The sequence below is a fragment of the Tubulanus polymorphus genome, chromosome 1, assembly GCF_964204645.1.
Source record: "Tubulanus polymorphus chromosome 1, tnTubPoly1.2, whole genome shotgun sequence".
NCBI classification, from domain to species: Eukaryota; Metazoa; Nemertea; class Palaeonemertea; order Tubulaniformes; family Tubulanidae; genus Tubulanus; species Tubulanus polymorphus.
The window spans coordinates 5,755,303-5,777,970 of NC_134025.1; the positions used below are offsets into that span (position 1 = coordinate 5,755,303).

Genomic DNA, 22,668 nt, shown 5'->3' on the forward strand with positions numbered 1-22,668 from the left:
GGACCTTATTAGAATGATTTCGTTTCGTACCATGGAAGGCTTGTGGTGATTACTAAGGAATTATGTATATCGCATTTACTGGTAAGATTGTCTTTCACATTTGCTGTCTCTGGGTTTGATCTCGGAATAATCTTTGAAACTGCAAGGTTTGATAGATTGTCTTTGCCGGATCAAATTGCTCGGATGATCAAATTTGAATTCATTCCGCTTAGTGGAAAGTTCATTCTTTAGGCTATTTGGGAATGAACTTTGACATTTACAGGGCAGTGGTCAGCTTAATAACTAATGAAAAGAATTTAATGCACGGTACGTATGTATATTGTGAAAATTGTAATAATCTTCTTTGATCATTTCTTTTCTCAGTTGTGTCATTTCCGATGTTCGTTCAGATGATAATAAATACGATATTCGTTGTGTTGTTGACAGCGCTCTCTGATCTAAGAACGTTATTACTATTCGCTTTAATTTCCCGAAGCCACACGTGCGAATTGAATTCGTTATAAATACGTGATTCGTCGGTTATAACGACGCTTTACGACGGAATTTACGACTCAAAATATCGTCGAGTTCCATACGCGACGAATTGTCGTAATAGTTTTGCACGTGTCACGTGTATTCGGTAGCTGCAGATCGTCGTCGACCGAATCGCCGCTGTATCTAACTTACTGCAGCCGGTTCGCTGATTTGAACATCGCAGCGTCGAGTCTCTTCAACGCCGGCTGAATCGCTCATTCATGGTCACCGGATAGTGTTGACATGACAATCGTAACTATTAAGGGACGTACGACCTTTTTACAGTTCAGTCGTTAATTAAACGTTGGTTTTAATAACGACACAGTATTCCGCGTCACTATGAGTATGGTATACGGATTTTGTTATCGGTGGTCAGGTAATACTCATTTCGTATTTTCTCGAACTAATAAACGCTCTACATGTTCGTCATTGCGATATAAGATTGATGACATTTTTCTTCGGTAATTTTACAATCTATTCTTCGGTGGTGAAATCTAGGTTTCAGTTTTATTATATCGATGTTGTCATTAATCTTTTTTTCAACGCGTGTCTCGATCGGTTTAATTCGGACTGTTTTTTTCAAGATAGACCTCTCTATTTTCTATTGGAGCGGGAGGTCTTTCAAAAGTTTGTGTCATTCTCGAGCACCTATTCACATTACGTTTCAATAGCCAGTTTAGTTTGTTCATGTTGTCAGTGTCTTTTTTAATCGTTAAGTGCCGTACTCGTTTTGCATAAAACTGTCTAATTTTAGACATTGAATCTATGCACGTTGATATTATTGTTAAATTTTTCGTCTTTTTAGACGTGGTCTGGCAGATCGTTTTTTCTTGTACTCATAATCTATGTGTACATACATGCAGAGTTCCAGTACTAAGATATATCAGTACAGTTTTCAACTGGCTTAGATATCTGCCTTTGCTGCCTCATTTCATTTCACGAAATGTTGTAATTTACTAAGGGATTTGCGAATGATTAGATGAAACTCTCTTCAGTTTGAAATTAGAATAATCTAATAAACCGATATATATATATTCCTAGAAGGGTAAAGTCTCATGATAAGTAGCTGGCTGGAATACACATGGTTGATATGTCTGTGTATACTTTAGCATACAGATGGCAAGGTAAATATATAAGTATCTTTAATTAGTGATTACTTGTAAATTGTGATTGTATTACAATTTCACTATGTGGGAGTAGACGAGTCTGAGGAAAACATGCAGTGTTTATCTTGTAATGCTTCAGTTACTGCGCGAAAATGATGTGTTTCGAAAAGATCGTATCTGAGAGACAGAGTAATCATTTTAACTCCGCCAGTGAGCTTTCTAACTCCCCGAGCATCGGTGATGATTTGTTCATTGAAATCTGTTAACTCTTTCTTCTTCGAGTCTTTGTTTATTATCTCCAGCTGATTATTGCCAGTCGTACCTGATATTCAGGGGCAGTCTCTGGAAATAGCGAGTATTCTACGAGTAGGCCAAGGAGAGATCCTCCAAAGTAGGCCCGATTTTAGTTGATCGATAATGATACAAAGAAACACCTAGTGTTTTTGCGCTTGTTTTTATGGCCGCTATGTAGAGTGGTATTGGTCTTTATAGGCTTGATAAATTGACCATTAGGACGTTGGTCTTCATAAATAATTTCCGCTTTCAAATGTGACTGTTGGAGTATCAGTGGTGATGTTGAATCCATATTGATGTTGTAAGTGTTTGAGTTATGCAATGCCGGATACGTACCAGTATCCCGCCGGGAGTCATTGGTACTAGGGAAACCATGAAATCGTAATTTACTGCCGTGAATTAGAGCCATTTCGATGATCATATGGATAAGCAGATTGATTTCTTATTAGAATACGTCAAGCCTGAATAAATCAGAATGATTACCAAAGTTGAGGCACATGATAACCCTGTTGGTATGTGAAATATCTCACAGGCAATGTTTTTGGTTGTGTTGCACAATTTTGCTCTTGGATTATGAATTCATGATTGATGTGACGATGATTTTCAGGATTTCCTCTTTGTTAAATCCGTCTAGGAAAAGAAAGGTTCCTGGCTTTTCGGATGGATAAGCCGCCATACATGTTTATCCTCTTCATTCACTGCTTCTTGATGGTAACGTTATTGATAGCTTCATATCCGATTCCTATTCCTATTATAGATATAATTCAGCCTCTGACTTGCGATTGAGATATCATAGCATTAATTCTGTACGTGTCTTTGTGATATTCTGGAGAATGGATTCTGCGTTTGATTAGTAAAATCGCGTCCTTATTCCTTAGCACATATTCTCAATTATCTTTTAACGATATCATGAAATATAGGTTCCTGGTGAAAACAACGTCGATATTTCCGTGTCCTCGGCTTATCGATACGTACACAATGAATAGACGGCTGGGAATTTGACGGGACACGCACGTGATCAAACTGAGAATATTGTTACCAGTAATCACTATCTGAACGTGATTTATGTTTGTGACAAATCGAAAAAGAAGGAAATATGCAATCAATAGAGGTTTACCCGCAACACATACTGATAGTTCTATTATTAGTCCAATTGAAAGCAAATTAAATGGAGTACTATAGACAATCTGATTGTTAGTGACTTTTAATCTTTTCGATAGTGAATCACTGTTTGTTACCTCTTGGTCAAAATTATACTGGATGTATACGATCCTTATTCATAACTTCACCTGTCAATAATGTTTGAAAACTCATTCCATGTTCATCAGCGGAAACGTGATTACCGATTATTATAGAACTTGAAGAAGTGTTACATCGGTGGTCGATCTCCTGTAACCAGCCATTAGTGCGTAATTATTGCTGGCTTTGGGAAGAAATTGATCGTTGGGTTCGCCACTTAGACAGAAATGTGTTTGACGAGGAAATATTTACGAAGCTGCGACATCAGTTGTTTGAAAGGGGTTCACAGGAACTGTTGCGTCTCTTGAATTATCATGAAGAGACGAGAGATTCCTCTTTTAATCTTTATGATTCTAATGTATAGGCACTAGACACACTTCTTACTCAAATACATCCAAATCTTTAGTCTGAATATTTGGCTGATAAAGTTCATGTATTACGGTGCAATAAAGATTAAATTGAATTGTAATATAAGTATTGATCTCATATACAGTCAAACCCGCTTAATCGGGGTCGGCTTAATCCAAATTTCTGTCTAATCCGGACAATATTTGCAGTCGATTTGTTCATCTATGTAAAAGGAAATAAGTTTTACTCTGGATTTCCTGTAAACAGATGAATCTTGTCACTCCCAAATGATCCGAATTAAACGGATTCTGTATTTTGAGATTGACAAAAACCATGTATGAAAGATTGTCTACTAGGTGGATAACTATTTCTTAACTCGCTGAACTGATATCTCTAACCTGGCATGTTCAATTCATCAGTTATTCTCTGCAAGTTTACCTCCTCTGTGTACTCGAGATTCTGACATGGCCCGATGTCTTTTTCTTGAAGTAAAAGTTGTTGTCATCGATGGCCATCCATCAATTTTGCTATACATTCTACTAACGTCTTCCTATCTCTATCCATCCAGCCATCAGCTGTATAAATCTAGTAATCCTTGTATTTTGCTTTCTGATAAACCGAAATGAAGATGTAATGGACCAGAAACTCGATTTCTGATTGAATGCACCGATCAGTCATTCATCACCATCATCATTACCGGTACCGCTCCGTAGGACAGTTGTTCCGCATTAAGGAGGAAAAACAAAAACAACTATGAAAAAAATGACTGCACTTAATTAATTGAATTCAATTTCAATAATGAATATATATATATATATATATATATATATATATATATATATATATATATATATATATATATATATATATATATATATATATATATATATATATATATATATATATATATATATATATATATATATATATATTGAAAATGAAATGACAAAGTGTCGTGCCTGAACAACATGTTATTTCAATACTTTCACTGTATTTCAAACGATGTAGTACTATTTCCTAGTCGTTACTGAAATCATATAGGCCTAGCTATGCAATGCAATCTTGTTGGAGAACTGTTGATTAGCTTTTATCACATACGTGTTACGACCGAGATCGATATTTCACTTCATACCTCGTTGTGACTGGTCTCAATACATACATAAAGCATTGAGTGGGCACTGCAGTTGTTATCCCTTCGAGTAAGTAGAGTGAAATATTGCATTCGTCAAGAGTTTTCGTACCAGCCACTCTATACGGATATCCCATCTTGGGATTCATCGGTTTTTGTTGCATCGGTTTTTGACAAAATATGCTGTGTGGATTTGTCTATAGCGGGTGATGAAATTATACAGTTGTTGGTGGTTCTTGTGTTCGTACAGAATCATCAATAACTGTCAAATTATTGTATGTGATACTTTTTCACACACTTCTCCTGGGGAAAATATCATGGTGAATAATGTTTTGCTAGATCAGGCCCGGTTCCATGGGGCATTTTCAAATTTGTATGTTAATACAGAGACAAATGCGAGAGTCTACCAGGATTCATTCCCAGAAATCTATTTTCAAAATGTTGAGGGTTCTTGTCCGATTCCGTACCGGTATATATTGAAGATATTGTTCGATGTCGGCATTGATTCGCGCTAAGTCATTTTGTTCAGGAATTCAGCAAATGAAATTAAGCATTCCGACAAGACAAACGTCAAATCAATGAATCAATTATCAGTATTGTACGGGGTATATTTCATTCAGTGATTTTATTGAACGTTTTCTGAGAATATTGCGTAGCAATTTGTGAGCTTACGACCGGTTTGCCTGGAAGCGCTGCTTTATTGTTTCGGTGCCAAATCCAGATGTTGCTTCTGTTTTTATAAGGAATAGGTAATTTTCAATGAGGTTGTTCGAGTAAGTCGCAGCTCCAATATTTTGTAATTTATGATTGATCGCATGGCGGGTATACCGTAGGAAGTTTTCTCGGGTAATGTTTGTCCTCTAAATTGATGATTTAAGGGCTGATATGTTATTTACTGAACTGATTTCCGTACACGTCAGTTTGATTCCGTTATTGTAATGGAATTCACTGTTTGAACAAGTCGTTATTAAGTCAACAGATTGTCACGCGACCACGTTCGATACATTCGTTCTTTGCAATCATTATTCAGGTAAACTGCATCTCAAATAAAACAGTACATGCTCTCTTGTTAATGGTCAGTTTTCTGTTACATTACGAACCCAGCAGCCTGTGAAGCAACGTTTTGTCGAAGAGCTGTGATTATATAAAATAGTTCAAAGGTTTGATTTTTCCTTCACAAAGATCAGATTGTAGATGATAATAATAAGCAATAGCCGTAATCTTATGGAGACAATTTGATCCGGACCAAATTGGCGCGGAAATTTGGCCTGTGCCTAATTTGAGAGCGCGCTCACACTTAAACCACAAACTCAGTACTTAACAAAAGCAAAATGCAATGATATGACCCATGCTAAGATTTGGCTCGGGCCTGGTCCAACGCTTACGGTCAGCCGGGCACAGGCCCATTTGGCACCCGTGTGAACAGTTGTGCGATCGTGTAGAGGTACCGATGAAGAAGCTGTGTTGTTCCTTGGTTTGTCGCTGATATGAGCAAGTTCATCAGAGTGTCAATGCCGAAGTTAGAATTTATAAGAATGTTTGCTGAGGCAATATTAAGCCCTTCATTACCGCTTTATTGGATTTTACAGACAAATCAGATCTCGGATGACAGTAATGAAGATTTGCTCCATTGTGACCTGAAGTCCTTTTTGTAGACAAGTGCTTGCTGGTACTTTTGAACCTGTTTTGTTACTTTTTCAGGAAACTGAATTTAGATCCTTTGGTGTGCGCCGGATATTTGTTATTAGAGACGCTTGATGACAGACCGATAGATTTTATACATAGGACTTCGTCAAACTCCATCAAACGTATCTCTTACACGGGAATGAGATTCCATTTCATCTGTTCATTCAGTCATGCACTTTTGCCATCGATCAAAAACTAAGTTGTCTATCTCTCGTACGGGTGAAATGTGATGAGAAATTTACGTCGAAAAAAAAAGACGGAACGCGGAAATGAACGTAGATCAAGGGTTTGGAAACGATTGATTGTATTATTCACGTGTAAAACCACTCCTTTGAGAGCTGCATATAAATCACAAGGTCTTCGTCTTATCAGTATGTGGAAAGGCATGTTGTCTTTGACAGTAATGACGCAACTAGTCTTAAAGCGCAGCGATAAACCTCCGAGCATTGACATGATTTCTAAATGTCTCTGATAATCATGAAGAAGATTTTACCTCCCGGGCGTGTCAAAAACAAATCAATTAGAATCCAGCAGAATGGTTTTTTCTCATTTCATGAATTATATTAAACAAGGTTTTTATTTGATTACTGTAAGATGTTGTCTTACCTTTGAAATCCTTTGTAACCATTTCTCAAGTTTCAATAGCCTATAGCAAAATGGGTTTGTTTTTTTCTCTTGAAATGAATGCTTTTTGCATTACCGACAAAACCTCACTAGTTTTATTGTAAATGCAGGCTTCTAGAATATTCAAAGAGAACGTTTTATGTCCAGCCATTTTTGCTCAAGTACTCCGTAGGAATGTTATTTGCTTTTTTTGAAGAAAAAAAACGTTTTTGCACGCTGAACTGTAATTACAGATATCAATCTTTCACTCGATCAATTGTTGTTTTCATTCATATGAATATTGAAGTCTTTGCTTAGACAGGTTTCTTAATGTAATAACCACGTTGACTTAACTGCCATAATACTGAAAACTAGTATGAGTGTACGTGAACAGATGGTTTAGAAAGTCTTTCATTTGCTGAACATAAGACCAGACTTAAAAAAGCACGAAACCTATCGGCTTGTTAGTTTTAAGTATAGAAGTAACGCATGCTCCTCTCTGATGAGATGCTGTTTGCCGTTCAGTTCTGAGGAAATTATGATTGTACGCGTATAATGTTATAAGAATTTCGCGCAGTTATCCGACGTATCATTAAGGATACTTCAGCCGTGTTGCGCGATTGTTGAAACTGATTATTTCCTCAAATGTTCTGAATTTTTATGCCGATATTAATCGCGTTCAAAACGATTGCGGAGTAGGTTTCAATTTCTTCGGCGCTGATTTCGTGGAGATTGTTATGATTTGATGATTATTTGTTAATCAACGTCAAATTGTTTCTGTATGGTTTCAGGCCGACGACGATATATATCGCGATCCGCAACTGAAGATCTTTCTTCACACTCAAGTGCAAGCCTTCCCAGACAGAATAAACGCTCACTAGGTAATGTAGAAAAACATCTTTCTCGTTAATTGATTCCATACCCACTGCCCTCTTGATTTTTGTGGATTTATATGAATATTAATTTCAGAAGTAAATTCTTATTTTTTAACACGCATGTCTAGTAAATCATCGTTTGACTAATTTGATACAATATTATTCCCATATATTAGTCAGTTCTAAGTTCCTGATTGCCGTGTAATTGGTCGTTAAAATTAATTGGAATATATATACAACTGTCGAGCTGTAATAGGCAGGCAGATAATAGTGGAATTCTAATGTGACATGAGTGAAAAGTCCCCCTTGACTTTAAAGGCTAATAAATGATTATACCCTCCGATGATAATTGCATGGTGTGAAAAAGTGTGTGTCACTCATTAATGATAATACAAATATTAATACAGAAGTCCCTAAGTATGTATGCTTTCTAACATTTGCTAACAGACAAAGAGAAAAGTGACCAAGAAGATGAGAAAAATGGAAATGTAACGGTCGTTGATAATAAGACTAAAGGCAAGTATAAATGAATAATAGCTGTTTCAATGAGTTAAAACTTGAAAGTTAAACGTCTGCTATAGATATAGTACACTAATATAAAAGATAACAGTGCATGGAACGGATGTTATATCTTTTTGATTAGTTTGCTATGTAAATGTGTAATGTGTGATGGGCTCCAATCCTCAGGAGTTACATTTATCTCACTAATGCTATGCTGTTGACTCGAAGTGTGAAGTGTGACCTTGCATCGCATTCTACTGAGAAACAACATTTTCAGATGATCAAAAATGAAGAATATTTCATTGCCAGTGATATTTATGGCTGCGTATTAAGATTGCTCAATGAAGCGTGTCTAGAATTAGGTCACTTATCTCATCAAATGGTCAGTTATTTCTAATTGATATATGCGCCGGTCCATCTATGACCATTGATGCGTTAACGAAATGTCATTTTGATATATATTCATTCTATCTATTAAACAATCATGGATGACTAGTTATCATGCTTCTAATGTCTCCAATTGCGAGACTTGTCTGATGATATCGAACATAAATACTCGTATACGTACACAGCAGAGTATGGAATATATTCAGACCACAAAACATTAGCTCCTAGGCTACAGAAAACGGATAACATTAGCACTCGTGAGTAAAGCCATTTAGTCTGCAGTCTGGATATATCCACTGGTATTAGTGCTGAATCTTATTTTTACCCAAATAATGCATTATTAATTATTCGTAAGAACTTGTACACATTTTTATGTGTTCTTGCATGAACAACTAGACAAACTCATTTGAGAATCGTCCTATCTCTAACAATTATGATTCACTGATATTGACATAAACTTGTCATCATAAGGTCATCAACATTTTTGTTTACCCTTTCGAAAATTGAGATATTCCATGTTTGACTTGTTACTCATGCACTGGAGGTGTTAGTTTGCTAGGTGAAACATGCGAAAGGTAACAGTTTCTAGGATATATGATATCGCTGAAGGTATTGTTAAAACATTGAAGGAATTTATGATATGCATATGGAAAGTTTGTCTTGCATATAGTACTATTGTATGGTCGTGTTAGCATTAGAAAAGCGACTCAATAATACCAGCATTATTTTAACTTGATATGGAAAAAATTCATACATTCCTTATATTACATTTTGAAATTTTTTAGGGTCAAGTTTTGATAGCAGTGTTAGTAACTATGCACCAAGATCTAGTAGCTACGACTACAGCATGTCCAAGTATTCGTCCCCTTCAAGGTCAGTTGAAGTCATCCGTACTCCAAACTCTGACAAAATGATATTACCAGTAGGACTGGTTAAGTCCCTGTTTTTGTCTTATCATTTGAATCTATGTTACAGGTATGATGTTGGTAAATCTGCCAGTCGATCTTTATCATCGTCGTCAACTGCTACTGAGTATTCACCTTCAAGATATTCTTCCTCCAGAAGGTAATACACTGCTCTTGAAACATGATTGAGACCAAAACTCTTTTCCGCTCTTGCAAATTAAGAATATATTCTCACAGCTATCTTACCCTAATTTTAGTCCAAAACCATGGGGTAGCAGATGCCGATTTAGGGGGTTGCTCGGGGTCCTGACCCCTGCCTCCCATTGAGGTTGATCTTTTTGTCAAGACTGAGATTGTCAAAACCTGCAAATTTGGCAATCATCTATGCCCTTTTTACACAGCTGCTTTATCCAAGAAATGCCTCTTTTATTATGGACACCCACCTTCCAAATTTCCTAGATCCGCCTCTGGTTAGGTCCATAATTAAAGCCAATTTTGAATTTAATTTCTATGATTTTTAGGACCGATAACAATGGCTTAGATGTCTACTCATCTCCGTACAGTAGTACGCGACACACAGCTACTATAACCAACACGAGGAACCGGTACGATGATAAATATTCATCACCATCTCGCTACTCGACGACAATATCATCACCAAGTCGGAAATATTCCGAATCAGTATTATCATCGCCGTCATCATCAGCACGTAACTATAGCGATCTATCTTCATCGTCGCCGTTGAGAAAATATTCGGAATATTCGAGCAGTCGTTATACGAGCTCGCCATCTGGTGGCGGCAGTCGCGACGCTTTTCGTAGCTCTCCGTCGACTTCGCTTGACCGGCGAGATTACCTGTCGAAGAGCGGTCGATCGTATCAATCGGAGGATTTAACTTCGCACCGGGCGCCGTTACAACGCGCGCGCAAAATCGACGAGGCGGATTCTGCTGCTGGACGGTCATCGTCTCCTCGTTCGCGTCTGGAAAGTAATCGCACGGCGACCCGCGCGCGTATTCGATCTCACTTAGACTCGGAAGACGCCAGTTACAGTCCCCGCTCGAGGGCGAATAAGTACGGCTCTCGTTCGCAGACGACCGACATCGCGAGTTTACGAGCCATTCGCGATAATATAAAAAAGGATTTACAATTGCTGAAAGAGGAAGAAGAGAAAAAGGAAAAGGAGAAGGAAAGAGAAAAAGAAAAGGAGAATGTGCAGATAAACGGAGACAATGTTCAAACGAAAGAAGCGAGAGCCGAGAGAATTAAGAAATATAAAGAAGAGCGTCGAAAAGAGATGGCATCGAAAATGGCCGATAAATACGGCGAACGCGGAAAAGATCAATCGAGTAGCGATTCGTCTAGTTACCCGGACCAGGTGTCGCAATATAAACTTTCTCTCGGCGGCGAGGACAAATCGCTTCATAAATTAGATCTTGCGAGTATCGAAAACGACGCTCAGCAGCCGACCGAATCTGTGATCATCGAAGATTTAATGAGTCCTAAACATAGCGACTATATTTCATTAACCGTCCCCGATGAGGAGGGCAAAACGTCATCGCCTCATTCACCCGCTGCTCTGTCATCGCCGAGATCACTCGAGGCGGCTTCCTTGTCACCTCGTCACTCCATCGATGGTCCGGTAAAGAAGCTATTTGATGGGTATGTATTCGCTATTCACTACAGTATTGAAACGTCTAGCTAGATAATGAGGCTTCAGGTCAGTGATCGAAAAGCTGCTACTTACTTATGACTAATAGATTTATGTATAACATCTTCGAGAAATGCCCATATGTTCATCATATATTAACTTCAAATGTCTGGAGTTATTGTTATCATAGATGAAATACATTGTATCTATCTGCAGCTACCCATGATTCACCTGTTTGCCCCAGACTGAGTGGTATAAAAATACCCACCTGCAGATGATCTACCTACTTCAGTTTTATTTTAGAGATTTATTCAACTTAGAGGGGTAAAAATAGTTGAAACCAAATCATGAACTTGTCTTATATCCGTGAATAAGGACATATGATTTTTGGTACGGAAGAATGTATGATATATGTTCTTGCATGCAGTTTTAATCTCAAAAACAGTGCCGGGCAAAAAGTTCATATGTTGAAATGTGAGCTGTTTATCTATTGATGTGAGATGATAGCAGATCCATTAATCTAAAGTTTTCGTCTGCAGTTAATCGCGTGTTCATGTTCTCCTATTTACTGATCTCCGTAGACGAGTAATCAGCCACGTTTTCCTTTAATCTCACGATAGGTAAAACACAATATCCGTGTTGACGCGATGAGGAGAGAATCCCACAATGATAATAAAAAGTCCGAAAATGAAACTTTGAGATAGTAGTTTATTCAACGTTTCGACTATATCCTAATAGTCATCTTCAGGAATAATGAGATACTACAGAAATTATGAGATATATATACAATCCAGAGACAAAGAGACTAATTCAAGTAATCAGAGATGATACAAACTAAAGGAAAATTAACGTAGAAACAGTTACACGCTAAAATAGATTAAAGGGAAGCAAACTAAGGGGTGATTATAAACAACAATAGTGAGTATAAATATAAATGAAACTTAAAGTCAGTAGTAAAAAGAAAGACAAACTAAGGGGCACTTAAATTAAAACAAAGGTTTTCACCCCATAATAAACTTATATCAAAATTCCTCTGTAAACTGGTTAAACTCAACACTTGATTTCCCCTTTGATTATTTGTTATTTGTTCTCTCATCAATTTCGTCTCTGACTTAACTTGTATTCACCTTTGTTTTAATTTAAGTGCCCCTTAGTTTGTCTTTCTTTTTACTACTGACTTTAAGTTTCATTTATATTTATACTCACTATTGTTGTTTATAATCACCCCTTAGTTTGCTTCCCTTTAATCTATTTTAGCGTGTAACTGTTTCTACGTTAATTTTCCTTTAGTTTGTATCATCTCTGATTACTTGAATTAGTCTCTTTGTCTCTGGATTGTATATATATCTCATAATTTCTGTAGTATCTCATTATTCCTGAAGATGACTATTAGGATATAGTCGAAACGTTGAATAAACTACTATCTCAAAGTTTCATTTTCGGACTTTTTATTATCATTGTGGGATTCTCTCCTCTTTCCTTTAATCTTCTCGCAAAATGAAGCGTTGTTGTTGGTCTGAGAATAAAGAGCTTCTCGGTAGATCATAAATGGGAAATGGTGATATATGTTTGTTGTAATAGCAGGTTGTCCGTATGATGATGATGATGCTATAAAATTATATTGGCATGCCGGAAGATTTGGTACAAACTGCCCATCCAGACATGCAATTTATCAAATACCTGGCTTGTAAAAAATCCGATGGCGTGATGTAACGATTTACGCAGCTAATTCGTAGAAATCTACCACCATTGATTAATCACTGTCTCGGTAAAGTTTGAACTTAGAAATAGTTAGAACTTATGAGTATTTAGGGTCATATAACGCCATATCTTTTAAGCGTAAGTCATCGATACTAAAAAGAAGTTTAGGAGAAATCCAGCTCATATACGTGGAATTCTTATTCGGTTAGTGTGAGTCTGAATGAAAGGGGCACAATCTGCACAACCAGCACATACTGTTTTATCATTGTTTTTGAGTGCTGTGAAAGATGGTTCTCTCATCTCTTTGCCACGATAGGTACTTGATAAACATTACATATAACTTCAAGTGTTAATGTGTACATATATTTTTTCAATATAATGTATTCTAACGAACTTCAATTAATTTTTTTTATAGAATATTCAATAGTTCTATATACAATACATATATAGAACGAGTTTAATGTTAATTTTCAACAATGAGGAAGTAGAATGATTTTTTTTTTCAAATGCTATTGATAAGATTCATTACGGTATGCGATATGAATTCTGATCTATGCGGATATTAAACCAGCGCGATGGCTCTCACGGACCTGCCGTCGTGGCTTATTATCATTCTCGGATTTCTTTCGCTGCTCATCTTGTTCTTGAAGTTTCGACGGCATTATTTCAATGAGCCGGAGACAAACATCAATAAGTAAATTCTAGGCACATTCTTCCGATGACGATTTGTCACTAAGAAGTCTTGTTGGGGCATAGTTTCTGATTGAAGTACTAGGCACATTCTCCAATGATGAGCAATGCTTTTAACTGTTTTAGGCCTACCGGTAGCTAGTTTTCTAGTCCGACTACAACACGATTTCATTGTTAATTTGTCACTTTTTTAAATATTTCAGCACTGAAAAGCCAGCTGTGATATCACCGTCTTCTCCCTCTGCATCTGCGGCAGACGCCATCGATGGAAATGCGAATGATCGACGCGATTCTTCTTCATCGGTCGCGTCGTCGAAGGCATCGTCACGACGACGATACATCACTCGCGAACGCGACCCGGATAATCTCAGCTATCAGGAACGTCGTAAGACCGCCGACGATATCGCCGCCGACCTCGCCGTTCTCGAGGCAAGAATGCAATCGAGGGCCGACCGACGACAACATAAGGCGTTGTTACGAAAATCCAACTTAAACTCATCAACTGACCCAGGTATATAACAAAAAAACAGATAATTTGAAAATTTCAAAAAAAAATTTCAACCCAAGTGCGCTGTATAACAGGTATACCGCTTTAGTGCATCACCGATTTATACACTACCATATGGTGTATATGCAGTGAAAGGGTTAAAACAAGTGGACCAGATTTTAAGTCCTGGATATATTATAGATACCACCGGTAACCAGCTCGAATGATTTTATCAATATTTTGCATGCCATCGCAATTCTTCAATACCATATCATTGTGTTTCATCTCAAATGGTTTCAATCACGAATGAAATTTTGATAAGGTAATACATCCCACCGGCGTACTCATTTCCTCGCAAGCCGATGTGTAACAGTGACTTATAGCTATGTGGCCTGAAGGTTAACTCTAGTTAGGAATGTAGCTGACTATCCAGGTATAGTAGTGACAATGTTCGGGTGTGGTTCACACGTCATTCAGGCGACTGTGTTGATCATACTTTCATCGCTTTCCTTGTGTTAATGACATACAGGTATGAGGTAATGTAGGATTATGCGATATCATTCTGATCGGTTATTGTATTTGTCTCAGAATTATACATTATAACACGGGCAATCTCTGTATAGCATGCGCGTATAGTACAATGCTTAGTTTTATGGTATAACATTGATTGAATCGAATGAGCTGAACCTTGTCATATTCAATACGGATACAGTACTGCGGAATGGATCTCGCATCAGGATTCTAATATCCTGCTCGGTATAAATTTTGTAAGTGTCAGATATAATCAACGAACAATTGCTGAATTTGATATATCCTGTTTGATTTTCAAATATTTGTTTCCATATTTGGGGGTCTACATGAAAAAGACTTTAGCATATTTTTAGATATTGGTAACTGATAACATTTTTATTACTGCATGTACCTGGAAATCACTGGCATTGAATTCCTGTACTTGAAAGTAGTAAACAGTTAATGTGTTTAACCTAAAAAATATAGCAAAACCTTTTCTGATAATGTTTGATTTCATTTACTTGATAATTTGAGCCATTATTTACTTCTTTGTTTGTCTAAAAAGCCAATAATTCATTTGACTTGTTGTATTCGCGATCGCACACGAATTTCTGTTTCGGAGGGAGAGATGATCAAAGAACGATTAATCTGCTATTTAGAAATTCTTGATGGTCAAGAATAAGTTTCTAAAACTGAATCAGGATCTCTGTTTTAAGAAAAGTGAGCTATTAAGAAGCTATGGATAGTCATTTCTATCTGTTGCTGAGGCAAGGAACTGCTGAACAATTAAAAATTGACTGGTTTTTAGGTAAGGCTTCAATCACTGATGGTATAAGTCATCTCTACCAGTAAATTGTATATAGCCTTATATCGAACTTTTTCAAGGTGATCAGTGATTTCTTGAACAGGAATCTCATCAACTGTAATGAATCTCACGGAATCAATTAATTATCTTGTGTTTATTCAGTCATGCAAATGATGATGAAATTTAGCATCAATAGATCGATAATAATTACCCGTGTCATGCTCTATTGAGCTTTATAAATCCCAGTTGTTCTTAATCTCTATATCAATCTCGTGGACCTGTTATTCGGAGATTTTGAAGTGATTTCTTCATTAAGTAGATTTATGTTAAATGGTCCGTTTTAGTGAAATTCAGCATCAATATATTACCGTAAGTTCGCTTTATGCCTTAGCACGTATTCATTATTTAGGCCTCATTAACCCATTATAAAGGCTTCATTAAGTCTTCTTATTGATTTACGAATTTCCAATTATTCGAATAGATTTTTGATTTTTTTTTTAAATCCGCGTATGCCAGATGCTACGGTATATATTAATTCAAATGCGCTTTATATGCGTCATAATAATGATATAAAATTTCTATGTATTTTATCTCCGGTATTATTTGTCAGTCTATATGTCTATATATGACATGTAAAATGTAGTTAGGATACATTTCAGTGCAAGAATAGGAGGAATTTACTGAAACTTTTCTCAATCACCCATTTTCTTTGGGAGGAATAATTGAAACACCATACAGAGCTTACAGTTTTGTTGGATATGAATCTCTATAACTATAGAGAGCTCAAGCTACGTATACTGAAAAAAGGGCATTTGAAATAGTGATGTTTGATATCATGTTGTTCAGTTAAAACCTGATATGTACTTTACATAGATATTACATCCCATGTCCTCTTTTGGAATGTTAGTCATTAAGAGTGAATGTTGTCTTCTATACCGGAAATATTTATGTGAATAAATGGCAGGACTCGTTATGATTAGATTGTGATGGCTGTTAAAACAAAAGCCGTATGTAATACATTTTTCCCTCAGAGAATGCGACAAAGTACATTATGCGTCACAATCTTCATATTTACGAACAAGTTGTGGATAGACACTTTACTTCTTGTTGGGAAAAAAGGATACTTATTTGGGATCGTCCCATTTTAGGATAGTTTTAGGAAATGCTCGTCGAGGATTTGATGTATAAGTAATACGGATCAGCCATGTCGAGATTTTATCGTGCCTTGTTTTCGTGCTGTCATTTCTGTCCATTTAATCAGAAAGCCAGTCGAAACGCACAACCAGCTGAAAGTAAGCAAATTTATGGAGTGGGGGTGATAGTTTGTTGTTTTTGCGAAAAGTGATATGTGGGTTTAGAGTAAACTTTAAGCAGAGACATAATATCTTATTGTGTGCTATTATTTATTATTAAGACAATGATAAGTGATTTATAGTTTATTTGCTGAACTATATTAGATACTGATATGCCCAGTTGTTGACTCGCGCCGAGTGACCAGTTTACATACCACTTCCATGACCATGTACTGGGTATGAGACAATTTTCGAGGAAGTGATCTCTGATAATCGATTTTAGCCTTTGCACATTTAATTGATGTGCGACTTTTCGATTCTTAGCAAATGATAAAGTGATTTGTGGCCACATGTTGCAAATGATGGTCTGCGAACTTGATTTATGAAAACCCACCATATGTTTGTGATTTCAGTGAGATATCACCGGTATATGATTTTATATATTTATACTGCTTATGTATTTACAGATAATGAGAGTCATGTAGTAGAGTCATCTCCATCACCAGTTGTTGAGGAATCAACTGGACCACGTCGCAGGCGCCGTTCTCCCATCACAAAAACTACTCCCGTAACTAGCGAAGAATTACATACAGCTCTTCAAGAAAATACTAATGATAAAACCAAGGTGAATGAATATATTTGATTCAGCTGTTCTTCAATATTTCATTACTGCACTGTACTTTCATCTGATGGCGAATGGTAGCAGGGTGGCGCTCATTCTTGGAAATCAGGGAATTTTGTTGAGATAGATTTCGCATATGATCAAACGGTTTCCATCCACGTTTTACATGTTTGATTTGAGTCAAGTGAAGTCAGGGAAAACAATGTTCATACCAGGAATTATTCAAGGAAAAAGCAAATCAAACAAAAGTGGCCACCCTGGGTCGTCTAGGATTATTCATATGTTGTTTCGTGTGTCTGACTGGTCTTTGTTTTTGATTCAGAAATTAGATGCCGTAGTCGACGAAGATGAAAAGATGGCAGCAGCAGCAGTCAGTCAGGTGAATAGCATATCGAGTGAACCACTAAAATGTGTGTACCAGTAATCAATTCTTATAGCAGTCTCACTTTTAATTTATAGGAACTTGAAAAAACTGAAACAAAGGAAGATCTCATTCAAAAGCAAATTAAGAAATACACGACTGGTTCTGAAGTAGTTTCTAAACACCTCTCTAGTACCAATACAACGGAGACAGAATCCGCGATGCCGTCGCGTCGATCCCTTCTGAGCCCTCGTAAAGATAGAGAATCGTCAAAATCGCCAATTCGTGATGCTTGTTCACCTTTACGTGTAACTCACGACATTACCATAGCCAGCAGTAAAATCGATAAGAAGGATGAAAATGACAAGAAGCTTGCCAATCGACCAACTGAATTCGTAAGTAGTATTTCTTCAATGAGAAGCGAAGAGGAATCTGTTTCAAGCGCGTCACCTGTCTCTGCAAAATCAGTTGGCCGTGCTCAAAGTTTTAAGGACAAAACACCATCGCCAAAATCAGACGAGCCCGATGAACAACTTCAAACCTTTTTAAATCGTCGTAGTAAGAATATCGAAGAGTACATGAATGGTAATTCACAGCCGGAAAAGATTGATAAAGTTGATACTACGAAGGAAACCTCTGATAGTGGTGACTGTATTAAAGATGCTGTTGCGGCCAAAGAACTTGTGTTTGTTTCAAAATCTGGGATAGTTCTTGCTGATAATGAAAAACCAGACTCATCGGCTGAACCTGAACCTGTGTCAATATTGAGAATTCATGGTTGCGAAAAAGGAGAAAGCAGCACCGACATGCCTCATTCAATACTTAAACACACTGAGCCAGAAATCCCACAAGTTCCCACGACTTCCATCCTAAGACATAAATCATCAGAAGAAGATGATGAAAAAACAGTTTCAATTTTAAAAAGTAAAGATTCTGTTGAGAGCACCGGAGCTGGATCACCGGTCAAGAGTCGTCACAGTTCTGGGGAGGAACCGAGACCCATATTGAAGAAACGTGATTCTATTGACATTACCGAACCAGTATCGATATTGAAAAAGCGAGACGCTGAGGATGTCGATTTTACGGTAACTCCACCTAGGAGTAGACGTAGTTCAGGAGAAGATGTACGGTCTATTCTCAAAAAACGCGACTCCGTGGAAATTGATGATTACGTTTCTCCTTCACGAAGTCGCCGAGGTTCGGAGGAAGGACGTTCAATTTTGAAACGTCGAGAATCGGATGGCATGGTTTCGCCGTCGCAATCGGAAGAACGCCCGATTTCAATTTTGAAGAAGAAATCTAAAGATGAGTCCACCGAAGAATTCCAATTGAATATTCATCCAATTTTGAAAAATAAAGAGGAAGAGGACGATTCTTCGACAACAGAACCCGCGAGTAAACATTCTATATTGAAAAAGTCTTCCCCACTTAGTTCCGAAACGAAGTCGATTCTGAAACATACGGAGTCGTTTGAAATGGATTTGTCTGTTAACCAGACACAATTGTCAACCGCTTTCCCACGAAGAACTAGCTGTGATATCGATTTGATAGGCTCTCCGAAAAAACGTTCAACCACCGAGGAGTCGGTTGATTCCGGTGCAAAGCCGAAATCGCCAAGAAAGTATAAAAGGTCACATACGACTGGAACATTCATGGATCCCGAACTAGCGAAAGTGTTCCTACAACGTCGGGGCAAAGAGTCTTCACCTGAAGATGAAGAGGATGAGAAGATTTCAGCTGCTGAGGAAATTGCCAGAACTAGGTATTTTCACTAAGAATTCCCATTAAAAGAATTCCCATTAAATGATTGAGAAACTATTATTTGTTGACCGTTTTATCCATTTACTTAACATTGAATAATTGAATTATTGAATTTACTATCAAATAGGCAGTTAGAAGAGCAGGAAGAATCTCCAGGCAGCCGACCACGCAGTATGAGTGTTGCTGAGAGAATATCCCATATGCAAACTCAAGGAGATGAGCTTCCGTCTTCTACAGATTCCGGTGCACTTTCTCCCACTCTTCTTCAAATGAGGTTTGTAATTTGTAAGGAATAAATTACTTGATAAGTTATTTGCATTGTATATGTATATATATTGGCTCTTTTACTTTCAATTGAAGGGTGACAGCTCGAAGGTTAAGCGAAGAAACTCCGAATTTATCCGACGCAGAACTTCTGTCTCGCCTCGCCGACATCGCTGAAGCGAAAAAACGATCGAGAAAAGTTCGAGAAGATTGGAGAAGAAACACGCAACCTGTGACTGATGCTGAAATTGAAGCTGCTGATAGTTTAGGCAGTGTAACTGTCTTCAGAGATCTCATTCAGTCGCACTCGAAAAGAAATATATTTTTCGAACTGGAACGACTGGAAACGCTTCGAAAAAAGTCGCTGTCCCCGGGAAAAAAGCCGGAATATCCTCAGCACGTGTCAGTGAAATCAAAACATCGCCGAAACCGGAAATCGCCGCGTTACCAGACGCAGCCAATCACATTAGAGGAACTCGATTCCATTCCAGAAACTGATAGTATTAGAATTAAAAAACCAGTGTCGCCACCACCACCTGCACCGGAAAAAGAACAACCTGTTACTCCAGGTACTCCAGATCTGAATAAAATGTTGCGTGTACCGTTTTCGAAAGTCGACATGGATGAACTTGATAAAGAATTCAATCAGCTTTTTGATTGGACGCTGAGAGAAGATGAACAAGCGCAGGAAGAATGGATGGCCGCGAAAGCCGACGAAAAACAAGCGGCAATCGAGAACAAACGCAAACGAGAAAAACGACGGAAAGCTAACTTACAGTCGCAGATGATGGAAAAAAATGAGGAGATTTCTTCTCATCGCGCAGAGAGCCCTTCGGACGACGTGACGGATATAAGAAAAATGACTGAAGAAGAAGCAAAACATTCAGATGAAGTCACTCAGTTGAGTGTAATGGAAAAAGCTTCCTTGTTCCTGGAATTAGAAAGAAAGAAGAGAGAGGCAGAGGCTGGACCTTCCACGCGTAAAATTGGAGCTAAACGAATAATCAATAAAGCCAAACGAGAACGATCGCTCACTCAACCGATCACGTACGAAGAAGTTTCTCACGCATCGAATAAAGATGTGCCGGACTCAGGCGAGAGACGTCCATCCCTCGCAGAGACCAGTAAACAATCTTCAATTGATGATATGGCGGCCGATGCAGCAGAAGATGAAGCGTCCAGGTAAGAATGTAAAATCAATCGATGTTTTAGTAATATCGGTGGCCCGGTATTAAAGACTTGTATTAACTTAAACTCAGGAGCTCAATTCAAAGTGAATTGAGTTAGCTTGCGGGTAAAAGTTGATATCAGCCTATAACACTGGCCCAGTTGCGTTATTCATCATAGATAAATCAGCCATATAATCATTTGGAAATCTCTAATTTCAACTACTAAATGAATTTGCTTTAAACTATAGGACTTAGTTCCACTGTTCTGGATTATGACTAAAGTTTTACATGATTTAGCTCTATCTGTGAACTGTGGTGAACTATATACCAGATTAGTGCTTCCACCTGTCTACAGATATACTAAACAACATTTCAATTGCTCTATTAGAATTCATATTATTAAGTCTATCGTTTTTTGTGAAACCTGCATGAATGTATGTTTATTACAGTATCATCAGCGCATGGCTGTCTCGTATTTCTTTTTCTAGTCAACATGTTTAGTCTTATCATCTTATCGAGGCGTTTACTTTCATTTCTTTGTCGAGGCTTCAATCGACTTCTCTTTCTCATTCAGAGGTTCGACATATTCGCTGATTATTCTTTCATTTTGCGATCGATTCACGCCATAGTATTAATTTTTTGATTCTATTTCTGCATAGAGGTCGCAAGTAGATCAGCTCCATTCAGTTTCCGTAGCACCTTTTTCGCTGTAGTCTTTGCGTATTGTTTTAGACTAGAAGCTTATTGTACGCACTGCCATAATTCTCGATGGAAGAATCACGCTCGTATATCATCGCTGGATTTTTAAAATCGAATAAAATTCATGGCCTACCACAGATGAAACTGGATATGGTTGCGATACAGTCGGCATCAGTGCGGCAACAATGAGAGATGTTATCGTTACAACTGATTGCATTGTTGAGGGTTAATACATAGATAGAGGAAGAGAAATAACCGAGTGATGCCAGAAATATGCCACGCAGGTTCTAGTTACATATGATGCATGTTTTAAACACTGCGTAGAAGCAACAGGTAGCTCGCGAGGAGAATAATGGGTAGTGTTTTTGATAACTCTGACCAGGGGTGTCTTCTTATAAATAACAGTTACATTGACAGCTATGCGTCGACTAAAGATTTCAATGTTCTTATTTTTCAGAGCATTCATTTAAAATATAACGCCCTGAGTTTAGATTTCATAGTTGGGTCCCTGATGCTCCTCGTATTATCAAAGCCTGGGGAGGGAAAACTGTTATGCAATGCATCAGTACTATTTCTTTTGGCACGCAGCGATATAATATAAACTTGCTTTTCGGCGTGCTTGTGATGTAAAAACCATAACAAACCCTAGACTAGGTGTATAATGCACATGCGGGAGACTGGTTTGCGTTCATCTGCCATGAATATACTACTGCGATCTATTGAGGATATATCATTGGGTGTGTTGGAACGGGACAGACAAGGATTCCTGGATGGATAGTGCGTGAGGGGGCGCTATTTTTGTGGTATAGTTACTAAAATAGAAAATTCGATTCTTTTATGATTTTTTTTATGGACAGAAATGGACAGAAAAGATTTCTCTACTCTTTTAGTTAATCTATGATTTCATTTCTAGACAATTGTCAATCTTAATTAACAATTATTATCTACGTTAGGTAATAGATACATCAAGATGTCAGATCAATGTTTAGGTATTGCGCTGTTTTAACTTTGGATGTATTTTTTATAGAAAGGTGAAGGAAGTTATTTGGCAGCTGAACATGGTGTCTAAGT

The 22,668-nt window shown here is 37.6% G+C and overlaps 1 protein-coding gene across 6 annotated transcripts in view; it reads left to right on the forward strand.

The window, feature by feature from the left end:
- Window positions 1-831: 831 nt before the first annotated feature.
- Window positions 832-22,668, forward strand: part of LOC141912918 (uncharacterized) — a 41,143-nt gene continuing 19,306 nt past the window's right edge. For 3 of the 6 annotated variants that reach the window (XM_074804359.1, XM_074804351.1, XM_074804367.1), the window contains exons 1-12: window positions 832-889; window positions 7,710-7,799; window positions 8,241-8,309; window positions 9,467-9,554; window positions 9,657-9,746; window positions 10,108-11,247; window positions 13,831-14,138; window positions 17,189-17,346; window positions 17,666-17,722; window positions 17,803-19,466; window positions 19,593-19,739; window positions 19,826-20,911. In XM_074804359.1, coding sequence (XP_074660460.1) covers window positions 853-889; window positions 7,710-7,799; window positions 8,241-8,309; window positions 9,467-9,554; window positions 9,657-9,746; window positions 10,108-11,247; window positions 13,831-14,138; window positions 17,189-17,346; window positions 17,666-17,722; window positions 17,803-19,466; window positions 19,593-19,739; window positions 19,826-20,911 — 4,934 coding nt within the window. In that variant the 5' untranslated portion in view covers window positions 832-852. Of the gene's footprint in view, window positions 890-7,709; window positions 7,800-8,240; window positions 8,310-9,213; window positions 9,257-9,466; window positions 9,555-9,656; window positions 9,747-10,107; window positions 11,248-13,490; window positions 13,632-13,830; window positions 14,139-15,228; window positions 15,433-17,188; window positions 17,347-17,665; window positions 17,723-17,802; window positions 19,467-19,592; window positions 19,740-19,825; window positions 20,912-22,668 lie in introns of those variants that run through there. The other 3 variants (XM_074804375.1, XM_074804383.1, XM_074804390.1) reach the window with 3 other exon arrangements.